At 36.5% G+C, this 21905-nt stretch overlaps 1 protein-coding gene across 15 annotated transcripts in view; it reads left to right on the top strand.

Annotated features, from left to right (window-relative positions):
• IFT81 (intraflagellar transport 81) overlaps nucleotides 1–18702 on the top strand; it is a 148825-nt gene extending 130123 nt beyond the window's left edge. For all 15 annotated transcript variants that reach the window (XM_074321753.2, XM_019733941.3, XM_074321747.2 and 12 more), the window contains 5 exons: nucleotides 7433–7519; nucleotides 8556–8627; nucleotides 8714–8799; nucleotides 12836–12881; nucleotides 17979–18702. In XM_074321753.2, the coding sequence (XP_074177854.2) occupies nucleotides 7433–7519; nucleotides 8556–8627; nucleotides 8714–8799; nucleotides 12836–12881; nucleotides 17979–18161 (474 nt within the window). In that variant the 3' untranslated portion in view covers nucleotides 18162–18702. The remainder of the gene's footprint in view (nucleotides 1–7432; nucleotides 7520–8555; nucleotides 8628–8713; nucleotides 8800–12835; nucleotides 12882–17978) is intronic.
• Nucleotides 18703–21905: the final 3203 nt, after the last annotated feature.

Raw genomic sequence — 21905 nt, 5'->3', positions numbered from 1 at the left:
AATAATAATAAAAAAAAAAGCTATGTCCCTTTTAAGATCCTTACCATAATCTCTACCAGAATTGTAAGTGTCTGGTTTAGAACAATGTAGGTGCTCAATAAATATTTGTTGAATTAATAAACAGAGCATTTGTAAAAACTCAAATCAAGTATACATGTGTCAAGAGTCTTCTAGAACTAGAAGCGGACCTCTACAGAATTAAATGATTACTGAGCTTTTGCAATGTCTCATTTACACATTTAATATTCACAATGTTAGATATTTTCAGATATTCTATAGATGAGGAAATTGAGGCTTAGAGAACTCAAATAACTTGTTTAAGATGGTATAAGGGGTGGCACAGGGACTCAAACTACAGTCTATGTGAGTCCAAAGCCCGTTTTCTCTACACTAATCCCTTCATCACCATACTTGTTCATTCTTTTGAACTATATCACTAATTTATTAGTTCAGTAAAAGAACCATTTGGTGTATGTGACTAAACTGTGCCATCTGTCAATACAGGACCAATAAGGGCATATGTAGCATAGATTTAGGATAAGCTTTACAACATGCTATGGTTGGGAAACACTTCAGCAGGTGAAAGGCAAATGACACCAGTTGCACTAATTATAGGGAGACAATCTGGATAGAATGATTCAGAACATGGGCTGCAGAATCAGGCAGACCCTACATAACCTTGGGTAAGTGACTTTATAAACTTTAGTTTCCTTCTCTGTAAACTAGTCCCTTCTTAATAGGGCGGTTATAATGAGTAAATAACACATATAAGGCACTTTGCAACAATGACTAATACATAAGAACTTTTTTAAAAAAGGTATTTATCCTTCTAGTTGCCAAAAATAGTTGTAAAAGAAGGAATATTGCTGCTTTTCAACCCAATTGTTTTCTAAGTAAAACCATATGCTAGACCTTAAATTCTATAAAGTCATTTATTATAATGTAACCAACACCTGACATTCATTTTCCCGTGATGTAACTAGATTTCTCTCTGTGTGAAGCACTGCCTACCTTTCCCATTACAAGGAAATGTAGCTATCACACCACCATTCTCAGATAGTACAGCTCTCCAGTTCTTTCCATAGTCATCAAGTCAGAGGGGTGCCTAAGCCATCTAAGAAGCATTTTCATCTGTCTTCTGCCATGTTGAAAAGACAAACACTGTATGGTTTCATTTATATGAGCCACCTAGAACAGTCCGATTTGTAGAGACAGAAAATAGGATGGTGGTTGCCAGGGAGCGAGAAGAGGGGGAAATGGGAGTCAGTGTATTTAATGGGTATGGAGTTTCAGTTTGGGGAGATGAAAAGAGCTCTGGAGCTGGACGGTGGTGATGGTGGCACAACAGTATGAATGCACTTAGTGCCACTGAACTGCACACTTAAAAATGGTGTAAGTGGTGATTTTTATGTTATATATATTTTACCACAATGAAAAAAATCTAGAGAGAGTGTAGGATTTGCCTCCCTTCACATTAACTGGTTTGGTTCTTTTGCTTTAATGTTTGAGTTCAGTGCAGTTGGTGGGTACCTGATGCTCATTTTGCCACTCGCCTACATCACATATAGTTCTGTTTTTACCTAGAAATGTTTTGTGATAAAAAGTATACTGAAAAAAAGTCAGCCACTTCATTTACTTGAACCTGTTTTTAAATATTAACCGAAATTCTTAATTGTTCTCTACTTTGAATACTATTTATTTTTAACTTGTTTAAGTGTATTTAACACTCGGAACTACATAGATGTATTACCATGCATACATTAAAGGACAGGAGTACTTAAAAATACTTCATACTTCTTGCTTTAAGGGACAAATTTCAAATATTTAAGAAACTTTATAATGAAGTATTATTATATTTCCCTTCTTTTGTACTTGCATGTTGTTCTAAATATGAATATTAACAATTGTTTAAAATTCGAGCATCACAACTTAAGATGTATGACTTATGTTTACATCTTTTATAATTATCTAAAATTAGAGTAGCACCTACAAAAATTTCATGTTTGTTTTCTTAGGAGAAGTTCTATAAGTCATGTAATTAAATGACATAAGACATATACTTGCTAATATATGGGAAAGGGCTAAAATACTCATTTTTAAATATACAATCTGATAATTACTCATTTCTTATTGATTACTGTTTCTTATAAAGGTAAAACCATGCTATTAGCAAGAATTCAAACAGTAAAGAATTGTTTCAAAGAAAGAATAGAAATTATTTCTCTCTCTGCACCCCACCAGCACACTCCCCAGAAGTAATAACTGTTAACAGTTCCTTATGAATCTTACAGAAAGTTCCTGAGAATTAATGAATAGGTAATTATTTACTAGCTACCAAAGTTTGCTCTCCACACTTTTGTTCTACTTCATTAAAAAAAAAAGCCTTTCTTTTTTGTGGCTAGAATTCAACTCTTGATTGATATTATGATCAAAATGCCTGCTTCCTTTTGTTTGCAATTGCCTGCTATACTTTTGCCCATCTTTGGCTTTCAACTTTTAAAAATATTACCTTGTTTTAGATGTGTCTCTGAATAGATCTTGAATTGGGTTTTGTTATGTGATGTAATCTGAAAGGTTATTTTAATAGATAAGTTTAGCCCGTTTGTATTTACTGATATGCAGACATATTTGGCCTTAGACATGCATTTTATGTTTTGCTTTCGATTTTGAAGCCTATGAAGAAATTCTCTGTTCATTCTAGTTCTCTCTCTCTCTCCTCTCCACCGCCATGCTGTGTGTGTGTGTGTGTGTGTGTGTGTGTGTGTGTGTGCGTGTATTCCAGCTGGTGGTTTTGCTCTAGTGGTTCTGTAACTCCACCATTAATCATCTGTTTCTGTAGGTAGTATCTATTGATCCACACTGTGAACAGAGCTGAAATTGGTATATGTCCCCTTCCTTCTCCCTCCCTTCCCTCTCCATTAGCACCTGATTCTAGTCCATTGTATTCTTTCTTACTGTTTGCCGTATCCTTTTAATATGCGTAGGCGATGCCTTGATTCCTCAGCTTCGCATCATATCCTTTGACATCCCCCCACCCGTCTATCCCCAGCAATTAGAGACGGAGGAAACCAGCTTTCTTATTCTGCCTGCCACTTTCTTCCCCCCCCCCCCCCCGCAGGTTTTATTGTAGGATTTCTCCATTGTTAAGAACATTTCCATTGTTCTTTTACCCTTGTCCCCTCTTTTGTTTTTAGTATTAGGTCTGTAATTATTAGATTCAATGCTCATTACCAATCCTTTCACGGCCCTTTCCCCTACTTTTTTTTTTTTTTTAAAGATTTTATTGGGGAAGGGGAACAGGACTTGATTGGGAAACAGTGTGTACTTCCACGACTTTTATTTTCCAAGTCAAGTTGTCCTTTCAGTCTTAGTTGTGGAGGGCGCAGCTCAGCTCCAGGTCCAGTTGCCCTTGCTAGTTGCAGGGGGCGGAGCCCACCATCCCTTGTGGGACTCGAGGAATTGAACTGGCAACCCTGTGGTTGAGCGCTCACTGGCCCATGTGGGAATCAAACCGGCAGCCTTCAGAGTTAGGAGCATGGAGCTCTAACCGCCTGAGCCACTGGGCTGTCCCTCCCCTACTTTTTAGTCTCTGATTTGTCCTCTAGTAGAGTCCTCAAAACAGGCTCATAAGAACAATATTCTCTGATCAGTTCTTGCGTGTTCTAGAATTTGTTGCCTTAAATATTTCAACAACAGCTTGACTGAGCATAAAATTCTTACATCATGCTCTCTTTCCTTGAGGATTTTTAAAGTATAGCTCCACGGTCTTTGAGAGTTAAATGTGTCCATGGAGAGATCTGAAGCCAACCTACTTTTTTTAGTGACTTGATCTTCCAAAGAATGTGTTTTCCAGTTGTTGAGTACTGGGTTCTCCATGTGGTCATCACATCAAGCTTCTTCAATGTGTTGTTCAAGACTTCCTGGTGAATGGAGAGTTGTTTAATGGGTCCTGAGCTTCACTTTTGCAGGATGAAAAGAGCCCTGGAGATGGATGGCTGCATAACAGTGTGGATGGACATAACACTACTGTACTGTACACTTAAAAATGGTTCAGATGGTAAATTCTATGTTATTTATATTTTACCACAATGTTACATAGATTCCAGGTTTAAAAAAACGTCCTGGTAAATTATCTGTTTTATCATTATTTTCTGACTCCCTGTGTTGTTGGTAATTCTTTTTGTCTAGGTGTCTTTGTTTTGTCTGCTGTTAATGTGAGTGTGCCAGCTTTCTTAGGATTAGTATTGCTTGATATATCTTTTTATTTGTTTACTTTCAGCTTTCTATGTCCTTATTTTTATCTATATATGTCTCATAAATAGCATATAGCTGGATTTTGTGTGGGTATAGATTTTACATTCAATTTGAGAATCTTTTAATTGGTGACTTTAGTCCCATTTACATTTACAATTATTATTGATACATTGGGGTTTATTTCTATTTTGTGCATCCTATTTACTGTGCTTTTTTCCCCTACCCTCTATTATATCAATCCCGTTCTCTTTTATCTTCTTTTTCCCCTTCATTTTCTTTTTTCTGTCTTCTATTCTGATAGTGTTTAATTCTTAAATTTTTACCATATATTTTCCTGACTTAAAGTCTAAAGTTAATCAGCATCTCTCAAACAATACGGGGACCTTAGGATAATATAACACCCTCTTCTGCTACGTGTGTGTTGTTATTGTCTGTTATTTTATTTCCATTTTGTTTCTTCGTTTCTAAGAGTGATTGTCACGGTGGTCGTTAATGTTATAATTACTACTTCGTCATCATTTCCTGTTTAGGTTTACCAACATATTTCGCAGTTCTCATCGTTGCTTCTTGTATTTTAATCCTTCCTTCTGGATTCAGTTTCCTTCTTCCTGAAATTAAGTTTCCTTGTTTTGCTTTCTTTTAGTGATTCTCTCAGTAAAGAATCATTATTACCGGTATGAGTAAACCATCTTTTTTCTTCTTCTTAAGTAAGGGCTTGGTCAGGAAAATATTTCTTTCATTGCTTTCTGATTTCTCTTGTTGCCTTAAAGGGTCTACTATCAGTTTAATTATCATTTCTTTTTAGGTAGTGCCCTCCCGATAATCGGTTTTAATATTTTTATCTTTGTCTTTGCTGTTGTCCATTTTCACCATCATGATCTAAGTATAGATTTAGTTTCGTTTGCCCTGATGGATTTTGTGCTTTTTGTCTTCCATTAATTACGGAAAAATTCTACATAATATCTTCAAATATTCTTTCTCCTGGTCTTTCTAGTCTGTTCTCTAGCAATGCCTATTAGATGTATGTTAGGCATATTTATATCGTTCCCTATTGCTTAACCTCACTTTCATATTTTCATCTTTTTGTCTCTTTGTGATGAATTCAGGATCATTTCTTCAGCTCTATTTTCTTTTGTCTCCTGAGCTGTGTCTAATCTTATGTTTATGCCACTACTTAGTTTTAATTTCAATGACTTTTTTTTCATTTTTGTCTCTTTTTACTCACTGTACCTTTTTTTAATCTCTTGTTTTTAGTTCCTGCTTTATAACTTTAATTATTTTAAGCATACTTATTTAATAGGCTTATCTATAGTATTCAAAGTTTCTGGAGGTATAGTCCTGTTTTGTATATTTTCTGATTCTCACTTCTAATGGATTGATTGTTTTCTTATATGTTTATACTTTTGGATTGTGAGCTTATCTTGAGCTTTTGTCTCTTGAATTCTGGCAGCTAGGATGGAAGGTGTGTCCCTCAAGACTGGTTTTGCAGTTGTTCTGCCGGGTGTCTTAGGAGTATCACAGCTTGGAGCTAATTTTGAGTTAATGTGTCAGCTGGGGAGTTCTCAGATCATGTTGGTGGGTAACATCGGACCCCAGACCTGCCTCAGGGTGGGCGCCTTTTCCACCTGCCTCTGCAGCAGTATAGCTGCATTGACTGAGAAGTCTGGCCATCAGACTCACAGACAGAAAAGAAGGCTTTCAAGTGCAGGTATCTTCATCTCAGAAGCTCCCTAAGCACACAGCCTCTGGTGCCCCTTCTCCCACTTAGGGTGTGTATGACTGTCCCCCAGGAGAGCCTAGATGTCTGTAGGTCACTTTGATATGTAAAAGCCACCTCTCCTTTTTTCTACCAATCTTATACTATGCTAATCACCCAAACCAGATGCATTCCCACGCAAGGAAGGAAACACCCACAGCCTTACCCAATTATGTTCACTCTGGTTCCCAAGGAGACTGTGCTGTGTGAAACCCAGGTCATTCTGAGGCTGGCCTGCACCAGTCCAGGCCTGGGGTTGGCCCTTTACTCACAGGTTCCCCGGATGAAAAACAGTTTGGATTTACTGTGGGTCCTTGGTCCTAACCTCCCACTCTGCACTGGCCTAGGGCTTTGTCCTCCGCCCTGCCCGGACATTATAATCACTCTGGTAACCAAGAGGGGCGGCTCCCAGCTCTCCACCAAGGGTAGCCACAGAACGTCATCCTTTGTTCCTGGCCCTAGTAGTTCCCCTTACTTCCTTGAAAGTTCAGTTCAGCTCTGGATTTGAAAGGATGTTTACTCTACCTAGTCAAGCGATTGTAGATACTTTTGGCATTTCTAGGTGTTTGTAGTAGAAGATTTTCAGATTATCTAATTCTAAATATTACACTAGAAGAAAGTTTGAAACCAACAGACTGAATTCGCATCCCGGCACCTCTTTCAAGCACTATACTCTTTGGCGAGGTGTTTGGCCTCCCTGAACTTTTTCCAAGCAGGATCTGGGGATATTAATACCTCAGGGGGGTTTAGTGAGATTTAGTTATCGTCAGGGGTAAAACTCAGATGCCCCAACATGGTTTACAAAGTTCCGGTCAGGCCCCTGCTGAAATCGTCAACCTCTTGTCACACTTCCCAGATGCGCTCCAGCATAAGAAAGTACGTGTACATCCTCAATTGTTCTTCCCTCTAGCCCACGCCTGGATGCACAGTGTTCCTTTCCTATGAACATTCTCCTCCCCTGTTCACTTTCCCCCTAACTATTCTCACTAGTCCTTCATACCTCAACTTCGATATCAGTTTCTCCAGGAAGTTGTCCCCATTGATCCCCAAGCTTGGGTCAGGTCCAGTGACAGTCCCATGTGCCCCTATAACACCTCACATTTGCCCATCACAGCACTGAGCAGCCTGTTTACTTGTCAGAACATTACTTGAGGGGACGGGTTGGGGCTGTTTTGTTCACTGTTGTATTCCCAGCTCCTAGCAAACAGCCTGGCACACAGCTTAATACATGGTAGCTATTGTTTTTATCAGCACCTTCATCTGTCACAATTCTCAAATGTCTGATTGTTTTATAAATAACTCTTAAGTATGCCAAGAAGCTTAGAGTTAAGTTACAAGACTGACAAGGGCATGCATTATGTCAGAGCCACATTTAAGTCCTTTGTTTTTCACTTATTCAGTCATTTCCCCTTTTTATACTAGGAACTGACCCAGGAGTGTGATGAAAAGAAATCCCAGTATGACAGCTGTGCAGCAGGCCTCGAAAGCAATCGTTCCAAATTAGAACAGGTAAGAAGACAGTTTTTACTTTAACAATTGAGCAGAAACTGCATGTGTACGCATATTTTCACTACACCAATGTCAAAGGAGCCCCAAGTCTTTTCCCTCATCCCCTGAGTCTTTCTCCTAAGTTCCAGAGCTCTTTATTTCTTCAACCTTCATGTGTACACCCTGAGTTCTCCATCTGTACCACTGCTGCCAAAGTCTAGGCCCCAGAATGTCTTTCCTAGAATCCCACAGTAACCCACTACCTGCTCTCGCACTTCCACTCTTGCCTTCCTGCACTTTATTCTCCACAGAGCAGCCAAAGAAACCTGTATAAAACTTAGGCTTCCCGTTGTACTTAAAATCTAACTTCCACGCTATGGTCTCCAAAGCCCCCACACACACACACCCTCACACACGCACACACCCCCCCCCCCCCCCGCCTCATAAGCTTCACATGCATGTACTCTGCTCCTCCCCCATGGGGCTCCGGCCACACCGGCCGCCTTCTTGGACTTAAACAGGCCAAGCTTGTTTTCACCTCAGGGTCTCTGCGTGTGCTCTTCTCAGTCTGGGATACTCTGCCCCCCACTCTTTGCTTTGATCTCTCCTTTTCATCTAGCAGACCTCAGCCTCAATGTCACCTCCTCCTCGAGATCGTCTCTGATCACCCTGTCTGACGCTGCCCACTCAGTCACCCTATCCCATTCTACTGCCACAGCTTCTTCATAGCGCTTGTCCCCATCTAAAACCTCATTATGTGTTTCCTTGTTCATGTGTTGAAGGAGAGCAGGGCCCTGTCTTGTTCACTGCTGTGTCTCTAGCACCTAACACAGAGCTGGGCATACTGGAGTCCTTAATAAATCAATAACAGAGCCTGTGGTTTGAGAGTGATATGAGTAGTCTCTCGGAAAGATTGCAGGCTACTCTGTTATAGTAGGTAAGGTTCCAGTCACAGACGGGGAAGTGACTGCTGGTATTTCTGTTGTGCATCTAGTCATCCTCGCTGCCTCTGATTATTCTGTCAGTAATGGTGCCCGTTTAAAATTATGTATTGTAGGAAGTCAGAGGACTCCGCGAAGAATGTCTTCAAGAAGAAAGTAAATACCATTATACAAATTGTATGACCAAGGTAAGACAAAGGAAGTGGATCAAAAACTTAGCTCTGAGATTTTTGTGTATCAAGGACTGAACCTGAAACGTACTCTTTCCACTTAGAACCTACAAGTACAGCTTCGTCGTGCTGCTGATGAGATGAAGGCGTATGTCTCTTCCGATCAGCAAGAAAAAAGAAAGGCAATTAGGCAAGTCATTCACTGTTTTTGTATTGTTTTATATTGCGTTACTTAATGTTTTCACCTATGGAAGTTTTAAAAATAAGATGAAATTGTAGAATCTGGAGTACTTAAATAAGCAGATACTAAGGTATTATTTAGGTTTAAATCTTATTAAACATCTTCTGGATAGTCCAGCCGGGCTAACTCAATAGGCATACATATAATTTTCTACCTTGCTTACTTTTTCTATAGTGGCAAAAGATCTGTAACATTAAATTTTCCACTGTAGCCATTTTTAATTGTACAGTTCATTTACATTGATTACATTCACAATGTCATTCACCCGTCACTATTATATATTCCGAACATTTTTATCACCCTAACCAGGAACTCTTGTAATCATCAATAACTCTCCATTCCCCCACCCTCAGGAATATATATAATTTCATAGTTGCTTTTTTATAAGCAAAAAGGTTGTCTGTTTTGAAAGTCCCACGTGGCCTGGACTCCGGTCATCTGCCTGACATTGTACAGTGTTTGAGTGACTGAATTTCCGCTAGAAACCGTGTGATTGCTGTGTGTCAGCCTTCAAAACAAGGAACGGTGTGTAAATATCACTAGTCCTTAGACGGTGACTTTGTTTTTTTTGTTTTTTTGTCTTTGTTTTTGTTTTTGTTTTGTAATCCCAGCTTGCGGAATGCTGTAATAAATCAAATGATGCCATAAAAACTACATTTATAGTTGAATTGCCAGCTGTGATAAAATGCAGTAATTGAACAAGATAAGCTTTCTTTACCCCTTACCACACTTCAGATGTTTTGCTTTTATCATCCAGGAAGAACTCAAAGTGTAGAATTCACATTTATTCTAGATTTCAGTTGAGATTTTTAGTGGCATATACATTGATGTTACAAAAAGGAATCTTAGATATAATGGGATATTACTTGGCCATAAGAAAGAATGAAATCTTGCCATTTGTGACAACATGGATGGACCTAAGAGGTATTACACTAAGTGAAATAAGTCAGAAAGAGAAAGACAAATACCATATGACCTCACTTATATGTGGAATCTAAAGAACAAAATAAATGAACAAACAAAACAGAGACAAATTCAGATACAGAGGACAAACTGATGGTTGCCAGAGAGAAGGGAGATTGGGGATCTGGTGAAAAAGGTGAGGGATTAAGAAATACAAGTCAGCAGTTACAAAATAGTCATGGGGATTTAAAGTACAACATAGGGAATATAGTCAATAACGTTGCAACAACAACTATGTATAGTGCCAGGTGGGTACTAGACTAGTCAGGGGGACCACTGCATAAATTATATAAATATCTAACCACTATGCTGTACGCCTGAAACTAATATAAAATAATATTGAATGTCAATTGTAACTGAAAAAATATATAATTTTTTAAAAAAGGAATCTAAGAAATAACAATATCTTGCAGAGTCTAAGTTTTTTATATATACTCATATAATACACTGGAATGCAAGCCAGACTGAAGATATCCTATAAATAAAATATTTTTTCTAATGCTCTAACATATTAAACATATTAAATGTACTTATTCAGATTCTTTCATTGACTGTAAACTTAGCTCAAATAAATCTATATGGTCAATGCTAATATGTCACAAATGTGAGTAGTTACTTTTGTTCTTGAAAAATAAAAAGTTTTAGAAATTAAGTTCCATTTCTTCCAAAATTATCAACATAAATAGTAAAGAAGGAAACAGTGCTCCTGAACTATTGGTTTTCTGAGTAGTTTTCTAACCAGATGTTCATCTTCATCATTTTAAAAATTATTATAAAATACCTTTATCATTCCTTAGTTTTCCTATAGAAAAATACTGGGCCCTGGCTAGAGTAGTACATTATAAGGCTATTAGGAATATAATGGAGTTAATTATACTCTAAACTCACTGATACGTATTTAAAATATCATTACTATTATAGATACAATATTTTTATTGTTACTGCATTTTCTGCTTTTGTGATACTTTCTGGTAAGGCCAAAGGTCTAAGAAATTAGTTTGGTTTTGACAGATCATCTGCAAATTTTAATTTTATTGAAAGAGGCAGCCTGTTTTATTTCACAACACTAGAGCGGGACTACAGAATTTGTTTCTAACCTGGTTTTTCTAGTTCCTAGTTTTGTGACCTTGAGCAAATCACTTCCTTATTATAAAACAAGGTGGACAATATATACTACAGAGGATCAAGTTAAATACAATGTATGCAGCAGTGTTTTAGAAATTACATAGTGTGAATTCCTGGAGAGCAAGACCCAGTCTGTCCTGTTTTTTTCTTGAAATCCCAGGGCAAGCTTGGTGCATAGTAGGTGCTCCATAATTATGTCTTGAATAAATTGAAATTATATATTAGTGTTACAGTAAAAGAGTATGAGCCTATTGATTTCTTGATAAAATATAAATGGAAATTCTAAAACAATTTAGACATTTTTCAGGCCTACGGTAATAAATGAATTTTTGAAAGCTATCTGAACTATAACCATACATTCTTCTTGAGCCAACATATCATTACATCCTCCTAGCTGTTTTTCATTGGAGAGCTGGGAAGGCCAACAGTTTGATGTAGGGTCTCATAAATTTTAAGAGCAAAATGAAGGTTCATCAAGATTGTGTTTATTTCCTTCCACCCTCATTCCTGTGCAAAATTCTACCATCACTTCAGCTCTGTAAGGACTTTGGTTACTTTCAATTGACATTCTCTCTATTCTGATCATGTGTATCTTCCTTCACTTAAGCTGCTAGGGTTTCTCTTTGTGGTTCATGATTTCTCAGGTTCCCAATTTTGTGTTTCATTTCTTCTTAAATACTACAGTGTAGCTTTACACAGAAACATGGTCTTTTTCCATCCAAATTTGAAGTCTAAAGCCTCTCTTCTTTGTCATTGGTTCTTTTGTCCTCATCCTTCAATCTTTGTCCTTAACACTTTAAATTTCACTTTTTGTCTTATGTAATATTAAAATGCTTTTGTTTAAAAATACAATACACTGTGATGGTAGGAGAACTGACTCAGGGTGGTGAGCACACAATATAGGTGATGTAGTATTATAGAAATGTACACTTGAAACCTATGTAATTTTATTAACCGTTGTCATCCCAATAAATTTAACTTAAAAAAACACAATACGTTATTTGTATTTGTATTTTTACATTAAAAACTTGTGGGATTTTTTTTCAATTACAAAAGAAATACTTATAAAAACAAAAAGTGACCATTATGAAATATGGTACACAAAAATTCAATGATATCCACATTGCCATGCTTCAGAAATGTCTACTGTTAATATTTTGGTGTACGTTATTCCATATTCTTTTCCCATTCATTTGCTGTGTGTGTGTGTGTGTGGTAACATATGCATAGGAAATTTGTGTGTATATATACAAAAATAAAATTATACAGTTTTTCTCTTCATAATTTATTTAGAATTATCTCCACTTCAGTATTTTCAGATCTCCCTCATTCTTTTCTACAACTCTAAATTAGTCCTTTGAATGGATGTTCTATAATTTACTTAAACATTTCCCCATCTATCAACTTTAGTTTGTTTGCAAATGTGCACTGTTATAAGCAATGGTGAAGTGAATGTTTTTTGCTTTTATCTTTATTATGACTTTTTCTGTAGGATGACTTCCTAGAAGTGGAATTCCAGGGTTAGATGCTATCTAATGTTTATTTAAAATGTGTATCCTTTCTCCCTTCTGGAAACCTCTTCAATAACAAAGTGTAATTTAAGCAAATGGATTGCCATTGTTTTAAGGGTAGATTAACCAGAAATAGTACTTAACATTTTAATTCTCTTAATTTCTTATGCAATGTTTTGCCTCTTTTCCCCTTAAATTACTATTTACTAGATGAACTGACTGAAAATGGGGAAAGAGAATATTTAATAATGGGTTTCATTCTGACTCCCGTACTCTAAACTATATTGTTTAATATGTTTAATAGGTAGATAAGTTGATTTATAATTTAGTTGTATGATCAAATCAATTGAAGGAAATTGAAACTAATCATTGTGTTGACTCCCTAGGGAACAGTATACCAAAAATATTGCTGAACAGGAAAACCTTGGAAAGGTAAGAATGTATTATTTATTTTTTTAAATGTGTCTAATTCAGGCTTTCAGTACATGGTTATGACATTGTCATTCTTTTTAAAAGGTTATAGTACAGTTTCCAAGGGAAAATTGGATCCTTCTTAATCCCTTTCAAAGATTAAGATTCTTCCTTAGGAATTTAGTTTTATAAAAGTGAAGGCACATGGATTTTTGGAGAAAAAAATGTATAGTTTTAAGTAGCAAAAAGTCATGAGAAGATTCTGCACAACAAACAAAAATGCCATGTGTAATGAATTACCAAGTTTTCAGATTATTCTCAGGTGTCTCTGTTTATGAGATAAGTATAAATGTACTCATCTATTTTATTGAATACGCACAGGCTCTGGGCTAAGCCCTTTACAAACATCGATTCATTTAATACAAATAATCAGAAAACCTTGAGATAATCAGCTCCCTCCCTGCCAGTCTTGTATGAGGGCTGCTGAAAATAGGGGCATGTGAGTGAATCTTGTTTTCTCAGTTCTCTGAGCCACTCCAAGTAGAAGAGGTAGTAGACAGTAAGGGCCTGGACCATCAGGACATATACGGCCAACTAGTTGTTTATCCTAATTGACTTCATAAAGCAACACGATTTGACAGTCATTTTAAAGACACCATTTCTGTCATTCTCTTTTTTTTAAAAAGCAATCTATATTTATCAACAACTCAGGACTAGGCTGGCTTCAGTCCTAAGTTTGTGGTTCTGAATAAACCCCTTAACCACTTTGGAGTGCATTTCCTCACATTTAAACTAAAATAGGTAGATTAAAATTTTAAATTAAATTATCTACGTGAGTTCCAAGATCATCCTCAGTTATTTTAAGTCCGTGTTGCATAGTGCAGGCTAACTGCGCTTCCCTGTGCACCATTTTATCTGTTTCTGACTTAGTTTCACTATTGAAAACTGAGGTTTCTTATTAGTTTTTCTAACAAGAGTGTCAAGTTTATAGCATCACGGGTAAGGGTTGTTTAGCTGCAGTTTTTCTTTAAAACATTGACTATATGGGTGTCCAATTTCATTGTTTAAATATTCTTGAGTCTGCAACCTGGAAAGGATTATATATATATTGAAGTTTGTCCATTCTGAAAGTACAAATGAAAAATATGACTTTGTTTTAGTCTTAATGCATTGCATAATTTAGCTCTTGGTCTGACTCTGTAAATTGGTGATGGCAAAATTATTCATTCTTATTTACATTTTTCTGGTTTGAATCATTATTAGAAACATACATGTATCTATGCTTTTACATAAAAACTGAATTAACTCCCATAAACCTGTAAGTAATAAAGGCGAACTTCAGATAAACCATGGAGTAATTGTTAACTAGACTTTTTAAAAGTCTTTTAAAGAAAGACATTAAAAATTTTTATTATGAAAAATTTCAAGCCTACATAAAAAGTAGAGGAAATTATGTAATGAACTCACATGTAGCCATCACCAGTCTTTTGTTATGTATAATCCCACCCATTTCCCAGCCCAGATCATTTTTAGGCAAATCTCAGAGATCTTATTATTTTATGTGGTCATATTTCAGTATGTATTGTAAAGACTCTTTTTGAACATAGCTACAATACCATATCATGCCAAAAATAATTTAACAATAATTGCATAATACCCAATCGATGTTCCAGTTTCACCATCTGTCTCGTAATTTCTTAATGATTTATTTGTTCAAATCAGGATCCTAATAAGAGTTCATACATTGCTGTTAGTTGCTGTACCTAGGTCTCTTTTTCTCTAGGTAACTCCTCCGTCTTTCTTCTTTACAATAGATTTGTTGGAAGAAAAATTATACATGATCACTTGTCCTGATGGGTTTCCAACATCCTGCACTTTTTTGATGGTATCCTTGTGGTGTTATTACCATGTTCTTCCGTCCTTAGTATGTCCTGTGAATTGGTAGTTAGATCTATAGGTTTGATTAAACATGACTCAATATTTGCGAAGCATCCTTCATAAATGGTAGTGTGTGCTTCTATGAGGAGGCTCTCTTTTTATAATGTTGGCAGCCATTAATAATCACTTCCTAGATCCAATAATTCATTAGATGTTGCACAAAGGTGACATTCTAGTTAAGTTGACCCTTTTTCATTTAATGGCCTGAATAAGTCTGTAAAGAGCCACTTCTTATCAACTATTTAGTTACCCTAAGGTACAGTTCATATAAGAAAGGCAGAATGCTGCTGGATTTGCTTATTTGCTGGCTTTCAAAATGATGCACTGGTTCTTTATCATCCTTCAAAAGTATCTTTATGACTTATAGATTTAATATATTTGATGTTTCAATCTACTGCAATTATTATTCCTGGCCGTGGGCAAATTGCCCTATCTTTGGCCAGCGGAAGTCTCTTGAAATCAGCTCCTGGATCCCTTTGAAACAATCCTACTAGACTTTGATGGTTCCTTTACTTTCTGGTATGACAAAATGTTCCAGGCTTATCCTGTACATTTTCTGTCCCAAACATGGAATCCGTCATTTCTCTAAAAAGTGTCCACCTGTTCTTTCTGTACGATTTGTGAATAAATGTCCATCAGTAATGCAAGTAAGTAAGAACTAAAAGGAAACCTTAAAGCTTATTCCTCCATTTTATCAGAGAATTTGTGAGTTCTAGGCACCTTATTCCATTCATGGGATGACATGCCATATTCAAAAGGAAAAAAAGAAATGGTCTACATTTTTGAGACAAACAGAACACACCCAGCCTTTCAGCTGGATGGTAGCCTAAGCCTTCCAAACCAGCATCGACTGGATATCCATAGACCTCCTCAGGCCAACTGAGTTTCTGAAACTAGGCCAACCAGCAGTGCTACAATTCCAACTATCATACACTAGCACTTGCCTGACGAAGGACTATGGAATGTTGTACTGCGCATTGCTGCTTTCCCCCCACACTACCACCTCCCCCTTTAAAGAACAGTGGAATCTGTGACAGGTATTTTTTGTACATTGCAACTATCAACAAAATGAATCTGTATTAAATGACAGTAACATTAAAAATAAATTATATACTAACGTCAGTTGCATTCATAAACTTAAAGGTTTCAAGCACACGTGGTTGTGAAGCAACTTAAGTTTAATATTTCTGACACAAGACAGTGCCCACATCCTGTCTTTGGTTCTTTAAATAACTTTTATAGGTTGTTAGAATTTTTGACAAGGAAATTATTCCAATAATATAAAAAAAGTTACATTTAAGTAGTACCTTAATCTTAAAATCATGCTCAAAACTCTTAAAATTCTTGATCTGACTCATGACTCACTCTTTTGTTTTAGTTTATGAGAATAAAAATATTTGCTCTAAGATACTTTATTTGTAACACAAACTTAAATAGATGTATTTGCATGCCAGGTATTATGTCAGAAATTTGCTGGTTATATTTAAATTGTATTTTCTTTATTCTGTTTTGTTTCCTACTGCTGTTTTCTATTGCCTTTGCTTTCATTAGCCATTGCTGGGGAGGGCAGTTTTAAGTTAAGTGGTTTGAATCTGGTCCTCAGCTTAGTTTAGCTTCTTATTTGGGCACGGACCGATGTTCAACCTTCTCATTTATGTCCTTAGATCAGCTATTAGATTGACAATGTACTAAAGAGGAAAAGATGGGGACATTTCTGTGTACTCCGTTTCTGTGTCTTTTCTTCTTTTTTCTGTCCTTGATGATTTATCACACTCAATGTCAGTGTATGTATTTCGGTCACACTGTGTTTCCTTATGTGTACACTATCGTCTTCTGTTTCCCTTTTTCCTTCCTTCCTTTCTTTCCTCTCATTATCTCTAACTTCATGCAACTCCTCCTTTCAGTCCCCCTTCCTCAATTTGTCATAATATAGACCCAAAGTATATTTTTGCAATTTATTGAAATATTTCCTTATTCCTGTTTATAATTTTGGAGTCAGTGAGTAGAACAGTTTTGGCAGGTGGAACCACATAAGCCAGTAGTAACAACAACAATTCTAATAAGGATTTGGGCCTGTTTAATAAGTGTACTTTCTTTTTTTTTTTTTTTTTTTTTAAAGATTTTATTGGGGAAGGGGAACAGGACTTTATTGGGGAACAATGGTCAAATTGTTGTCCTTTCAATCTTAGTTGTGGGGGGTTCTGTTCAGCTTCAAGTTGTTGTTCTTTCAGTCTTAGTTGTGGAGGGCGCAGCTCAGCTCCAGGTCCAGTTGCCGTTGCTAGTTGCAGGGGGTACAGCCCACCATCCCTTGCGGGAGTCGAACCGGCAACCTTGTGGTTGAGAGGACAGGCTCCAACCAACTGAGCCATCCGGGAGCTCAGCGGCAGCTCAGCTCAAGGTGCTGGTGTTCAATCTTAGTTGCAGGGGGCAGAGCCCACCATCCCTTGCGGGACTCGAGGAATTGAACTGGCAACCTTATGGTTGAGAGCCCACTGGCCCATGTGGGAATCGAACCGGCAGCCTTCGGAGTTAGGAGCACGGAGCTCTAACCGCCTGAGCCACCGGGCCGGCCCCCAATAAGTGTACTTTCTAAACAAACATTACACCTTCTCTGTGAGAAATACATGCATACAATTCGATTTATTTGGGCTTACATAGAGCATACACTGAGTGAGGAAAGAATACAATATTTAATAATAGTAACACATGTAACAAATGATAATTTATTATATATTCTTATATCAATTATGTTGTGGGAAAAACTAATTTTATAAGGCAGATACTTATATAAGTATCCCCTCTTATTAACCTTAAGTGACAGTTAGAAAACTGAAGTCCAGAGACATTAAGTATCTTACTTAGAGTTTGTTGCAAAGGCAAGGTTGAAACTCAAGTCTTCTGACTCCAAAATCTGCATTCTTTTTCTACACCATGATACTGTTCCACTTTCCTGATTCCCTTTATTTTTTTCTGTTCTTTTTAACTTCAGGCTGTCCTATGTCTATTATAAATGTAATTAACTTGTATAATCTAAGTTTTCATTCATCACAGAAGAACCTGGTTTACTTAACTATTATTCATCAGTTGTACAAAGCATACCACATTCTTCTGATTATAGCAGTAGAAATAAATCCCTGTAACTGAGATTTAATTATTCTCTCTCTTTTTTTTTTATGATAGCAACTTCGGGAAAAACAAAAAGCTGTACGAGAAAGTCATGGTCCAAATATGAAACAAGCAAAAATGTGGCGTGATTTTGAACAATTGATGGAATGTAAGAAACAGTGCTTTCTGAAACAACAAAGCCAAACTTCCATTGGTCAGGTAATTCAGGAGGGAGGAGAGGACCGGCTGGTACTCTGAATTCATGTGTCATTATTTGGGGTTTTAGTTGACACAACCAGCTATGATCATAATCCCATGATGTATTTCTTTTCTTGAAAGTGGTTTGTATAACATTTTGCTTTTAGATTAGCCATTCCCTATTAAGCCTTCTTGGAAAATAATGTTAAAGTAGATTTTGGTTTCAAAGTTTTTTAATATGAAAAAAAAAGGCTTTTATTTTTGCTTAGTTTAGACATCAGTGGTGTCTTCTGACTTTTATGAGACAGGAGACTAAGTTTACTATCTGTAAATGTAAACATATTTCCATTAAGAAACATGTAGTTCTTCTTAAATGTAATAAGCCAATGGCTTAATGTTTTTCTTAATCTTTTTTAACTTTAGAAGAATCTTTTAGGAACTAATATCTCTTGTTTTGAAGAAACATTAATCTGAAGTTCAGCAATTCCTACAGTTTCACTTCAGTTTCCTTTTCTTCTGTAAAATTCAAGAAAATTTAATATTTTGAATAACATTTGTTCTATTTGTATTATTTAAAGGCAAATAAAACTCAGTGCACAAACCATGGCTATTTATTTAAAGATCATATAGTTGTGTCAAAATTTATTTTTCAAATTAGTATTCATCTTATAGTATTGTATTAAATTTAAGGATTACCACTTATTTTCACCAAAAATCTAATAGAATATTTAGGTCTTGGGGACGGTTATCTTAAATTCAAAAAATTGTCATAGAATATAGATGTTATCATGTGCTAAAAAGTTAGCACAGTATTCCAAGTAAAATTCAAGAGTTCAAAGTGCTTCTGATCTCTGCTTCATTTGTACAAGGTATTTGAAGATTTTTTTTTAAATTTTTCATTAAAGAAAGATAGTAAATTTATATGCCACCATTTACTTCATTTCGGTGTTCAGATATATTTCAAAATGTTTTTCATTTAGATCTGAAAACTCAAATTTCACATTGTTAGCATGTCCATTTGGGTTAGTTCTTTTTAGCTATCATGGGGGAAGAATTAATGAAGAAAATTGTTTCTACCCACTGTAAAATATACAAACCTGATTATGGCTTTGGATCTCTTTGTTCCCAAGTGTGTTCTACTCTTAATTTTTGTTTTAAAGCTCCTTTCTTGGTAATAAGAGAAACTAACTAGCATGGAGATTATTGGTAATTCTAGGAGCTATTACCAGAAGAGATGGGATCCATCAGAACAAGGAAAAACTTACCAGGAAAGTGTAGAAGGAAAAATTTTTAACAAATTTTAAGAAGAAAAGCATTTCAGTGTTATTAAGTGGTTGGAATCTGGTCCTCAGCTTTAATCTCTTATATGGGCAAGTATTAACTACCAGTATTCTCATTTGAGCCTTTAGATCAGCTGTTAGATCAACCATATACTAAAAGAATAAAGGCAGTGTTTCAGTATGTGGAAACAAAGCCTTCTTAATTCAATAATCAGTTTTTGAACATTGAAGTAGCTGTATTTATTCAGTGTTGGCTACTGGCTTGTTATTTTTAAGCCAGTAGTAAGTAATGTCCCTTCATAACCAGAGTATGAATTCCTTTGCAAATATTTGAAAAAGACTAGATGCCCTTTACAGAAAGAGCATTTGATTCCCCAAAGGAAAGTCAACTTGTAAGATTATTATGCCTAGTATTTAAATTTTTTAGCGTTTACTATCTTTGGTGCTCTTCTCTTAATTTTTAAAATTGTTAACAACAGATACTCCAAGGAATGCTTTTAATTCTGATTTGATCATTGCTTGCCATCTTTATTCCACACAGAAAGAATATGTGGATTAAAAACTAAAGCAGCTCCAAAATTACTTTATTAACTGAAGCAGAACATCATCATTACTTCAAGAAAAGCAAATTGAAAAAAAAAATAAGCCCCAAAGTACAAAGTTATTTATAGTTTTTATGTGACATTGGACATTTAGTAATGCAGTTTAATGGGTTTTGTACAGTGACTTTCCACTCATTTTGTGATTTGATTGTGACGTTAAAAAGCTTTGACTAACTCTAACAGTTTTTGACAGCTGGCACTAACAGAAGAAGAGCTTATTACATTTTTTTCTTCAGGATTGACACTCTAGTTGGCTGGTTGATGAGAGTACTTAATCATTTTAGAAAATAATCTGTCTTCCACATGATGGACCAAATAAAGGAGAAAAATGTAGCCTGTGAAATCTGCTTCTGTGTTCACAGATTTCCTTCTCCTAGGACTCAGTGTTGCCAACTGTTGCATGGAACTGACTGTATAAACTGTAAATTTCAAAAGGCCACTGCTTACCTTGCTTTCTGCATTAGTTCAGGAAATAATCCAATTTTAAAGGTTGTCCTTTAAGAAGAATCTTACAAAATAGATAATGTCTTTTCTGTTATAAATCTATTGACAACTGGGGCCAACCCGGTGGCTCAGGTGGTTGGAGCGCAGCGCTCCTAACGCCAAGATCGCTGGTTCGATTCCCACATGGGCCAGTGAGCTGCGCCCTCTACAGCTAAGATTGTGAACAGTGGCTGTCCCTGGAGCTGGGCTGCCGTGAACAGCCAGAGGTTGGCGTGAGCTGCTGTGTGCTGTGTGCTGCCAGGAGTGGCCGGTGGCCAGCGTGAGTGGCCAGCAGCTGGCGAGAGCTGCCATGAGCAGGAAGGCTCAGAGACCAGCATGGGCCTGGGAACTATGTCCTACACAACTAGACTGAGAAACAACAGCTTGAACTGGGGTGGGGTGGGGTGGGGAGGCGGAAGAAGGGGAAGAAGAAAAAACCTATTGACAACTTAATCTAAGATCATGTATTTTCCAGGTCCAGACTAGCGGAAGGGTCTTAGAACATTGTTCAAAGGCATATGGAAACCAAACCTGATCTCAAGAAATTGCAGAACACTTACCTTTCTTCTTTAATACTTTCTATCATTTTCCTTTAATTCAGCAGATAGCAATAAAAACAGAAGCCATTTCATTAAACTATCAAATAAATCCAAATGTATTATTCTACCTAATTAATTTGTATAACATATATAAATTTTTTGGAAATTTTTTGGCTCTGTGCATTTTCCAAATAGTTTTGTTTCTTATGTTTTTAGGCTAACATGATACCAGAGTACTTTCTGGTAATTTGAGTAAAATAAGAGATTGACTATATTGCTCAAACTAAAAATAGTATAAATTTGCAGAATTCTTCTGAATTGAATTTGAAAATATGCACAAATGAGTAACTAGCCAAATCTACCTTTGTGAGGGGAAAATCAAGTTTGTATTGAAAAATGACTTTGTGTGGAGATGTGTGTTTTATAGAATCTTCCTTGTCTTACAGAGGCACTCACTAAATATTATTGTCTAATGAGTGAATCAAAGACTTGTTTCTACAGAGGGTTCTAGGCGCTTGCATCATACGTCTTGCTTGGCACAAGGAGTGTTTAGCCCTAGGGACTGGGTAAGTTAGTACCCTGATGATTAACCTTCAGTAAACTTGGTTATCAGTAACTTCTCCATTGGTAGTGAAGGTGCGATCCAGATTATATATACAATGAATCTTTTTTTTTTAAACAATTCATGGCAGCCAAGAGAGAAGTAATGTTGCATTTTATTAAATATGCAATTGTTTCTCCACTCAGGAGGAACTGCTGGCTTAGCTCCTCCTCCCTTTCCTTCTAACGAGAGCGGTTTCATCAGAGCTGATTGGTGTGTGGAAGCCAGGCAGGAGGTGAGCGCGTTGTCTGGGGAGGGCAGAGAGGGATCATTCAAAGTTCTCTGGATATGTTCAAGAT

This window comes from Rhinolophus sinicus, chromosome 9 (assembly GCF_057876585.1).
Source record: "Rhinolophus sinicus isolate RSI-liver-muscle chromosome 9, RSI-T2T, whole genome shotgun sequence".
Classification (NCBI taxonomy): domain Eukaryota; kingdom Metazoa; phylum Chordata; class Mammalia; order Chiroptera; family Rhinolophidae; genus Rhinolophus; species Rhinolophus sinicus.
This window is presented reverse-complemented; position numbering and strand designations above follow the sequence as displayed.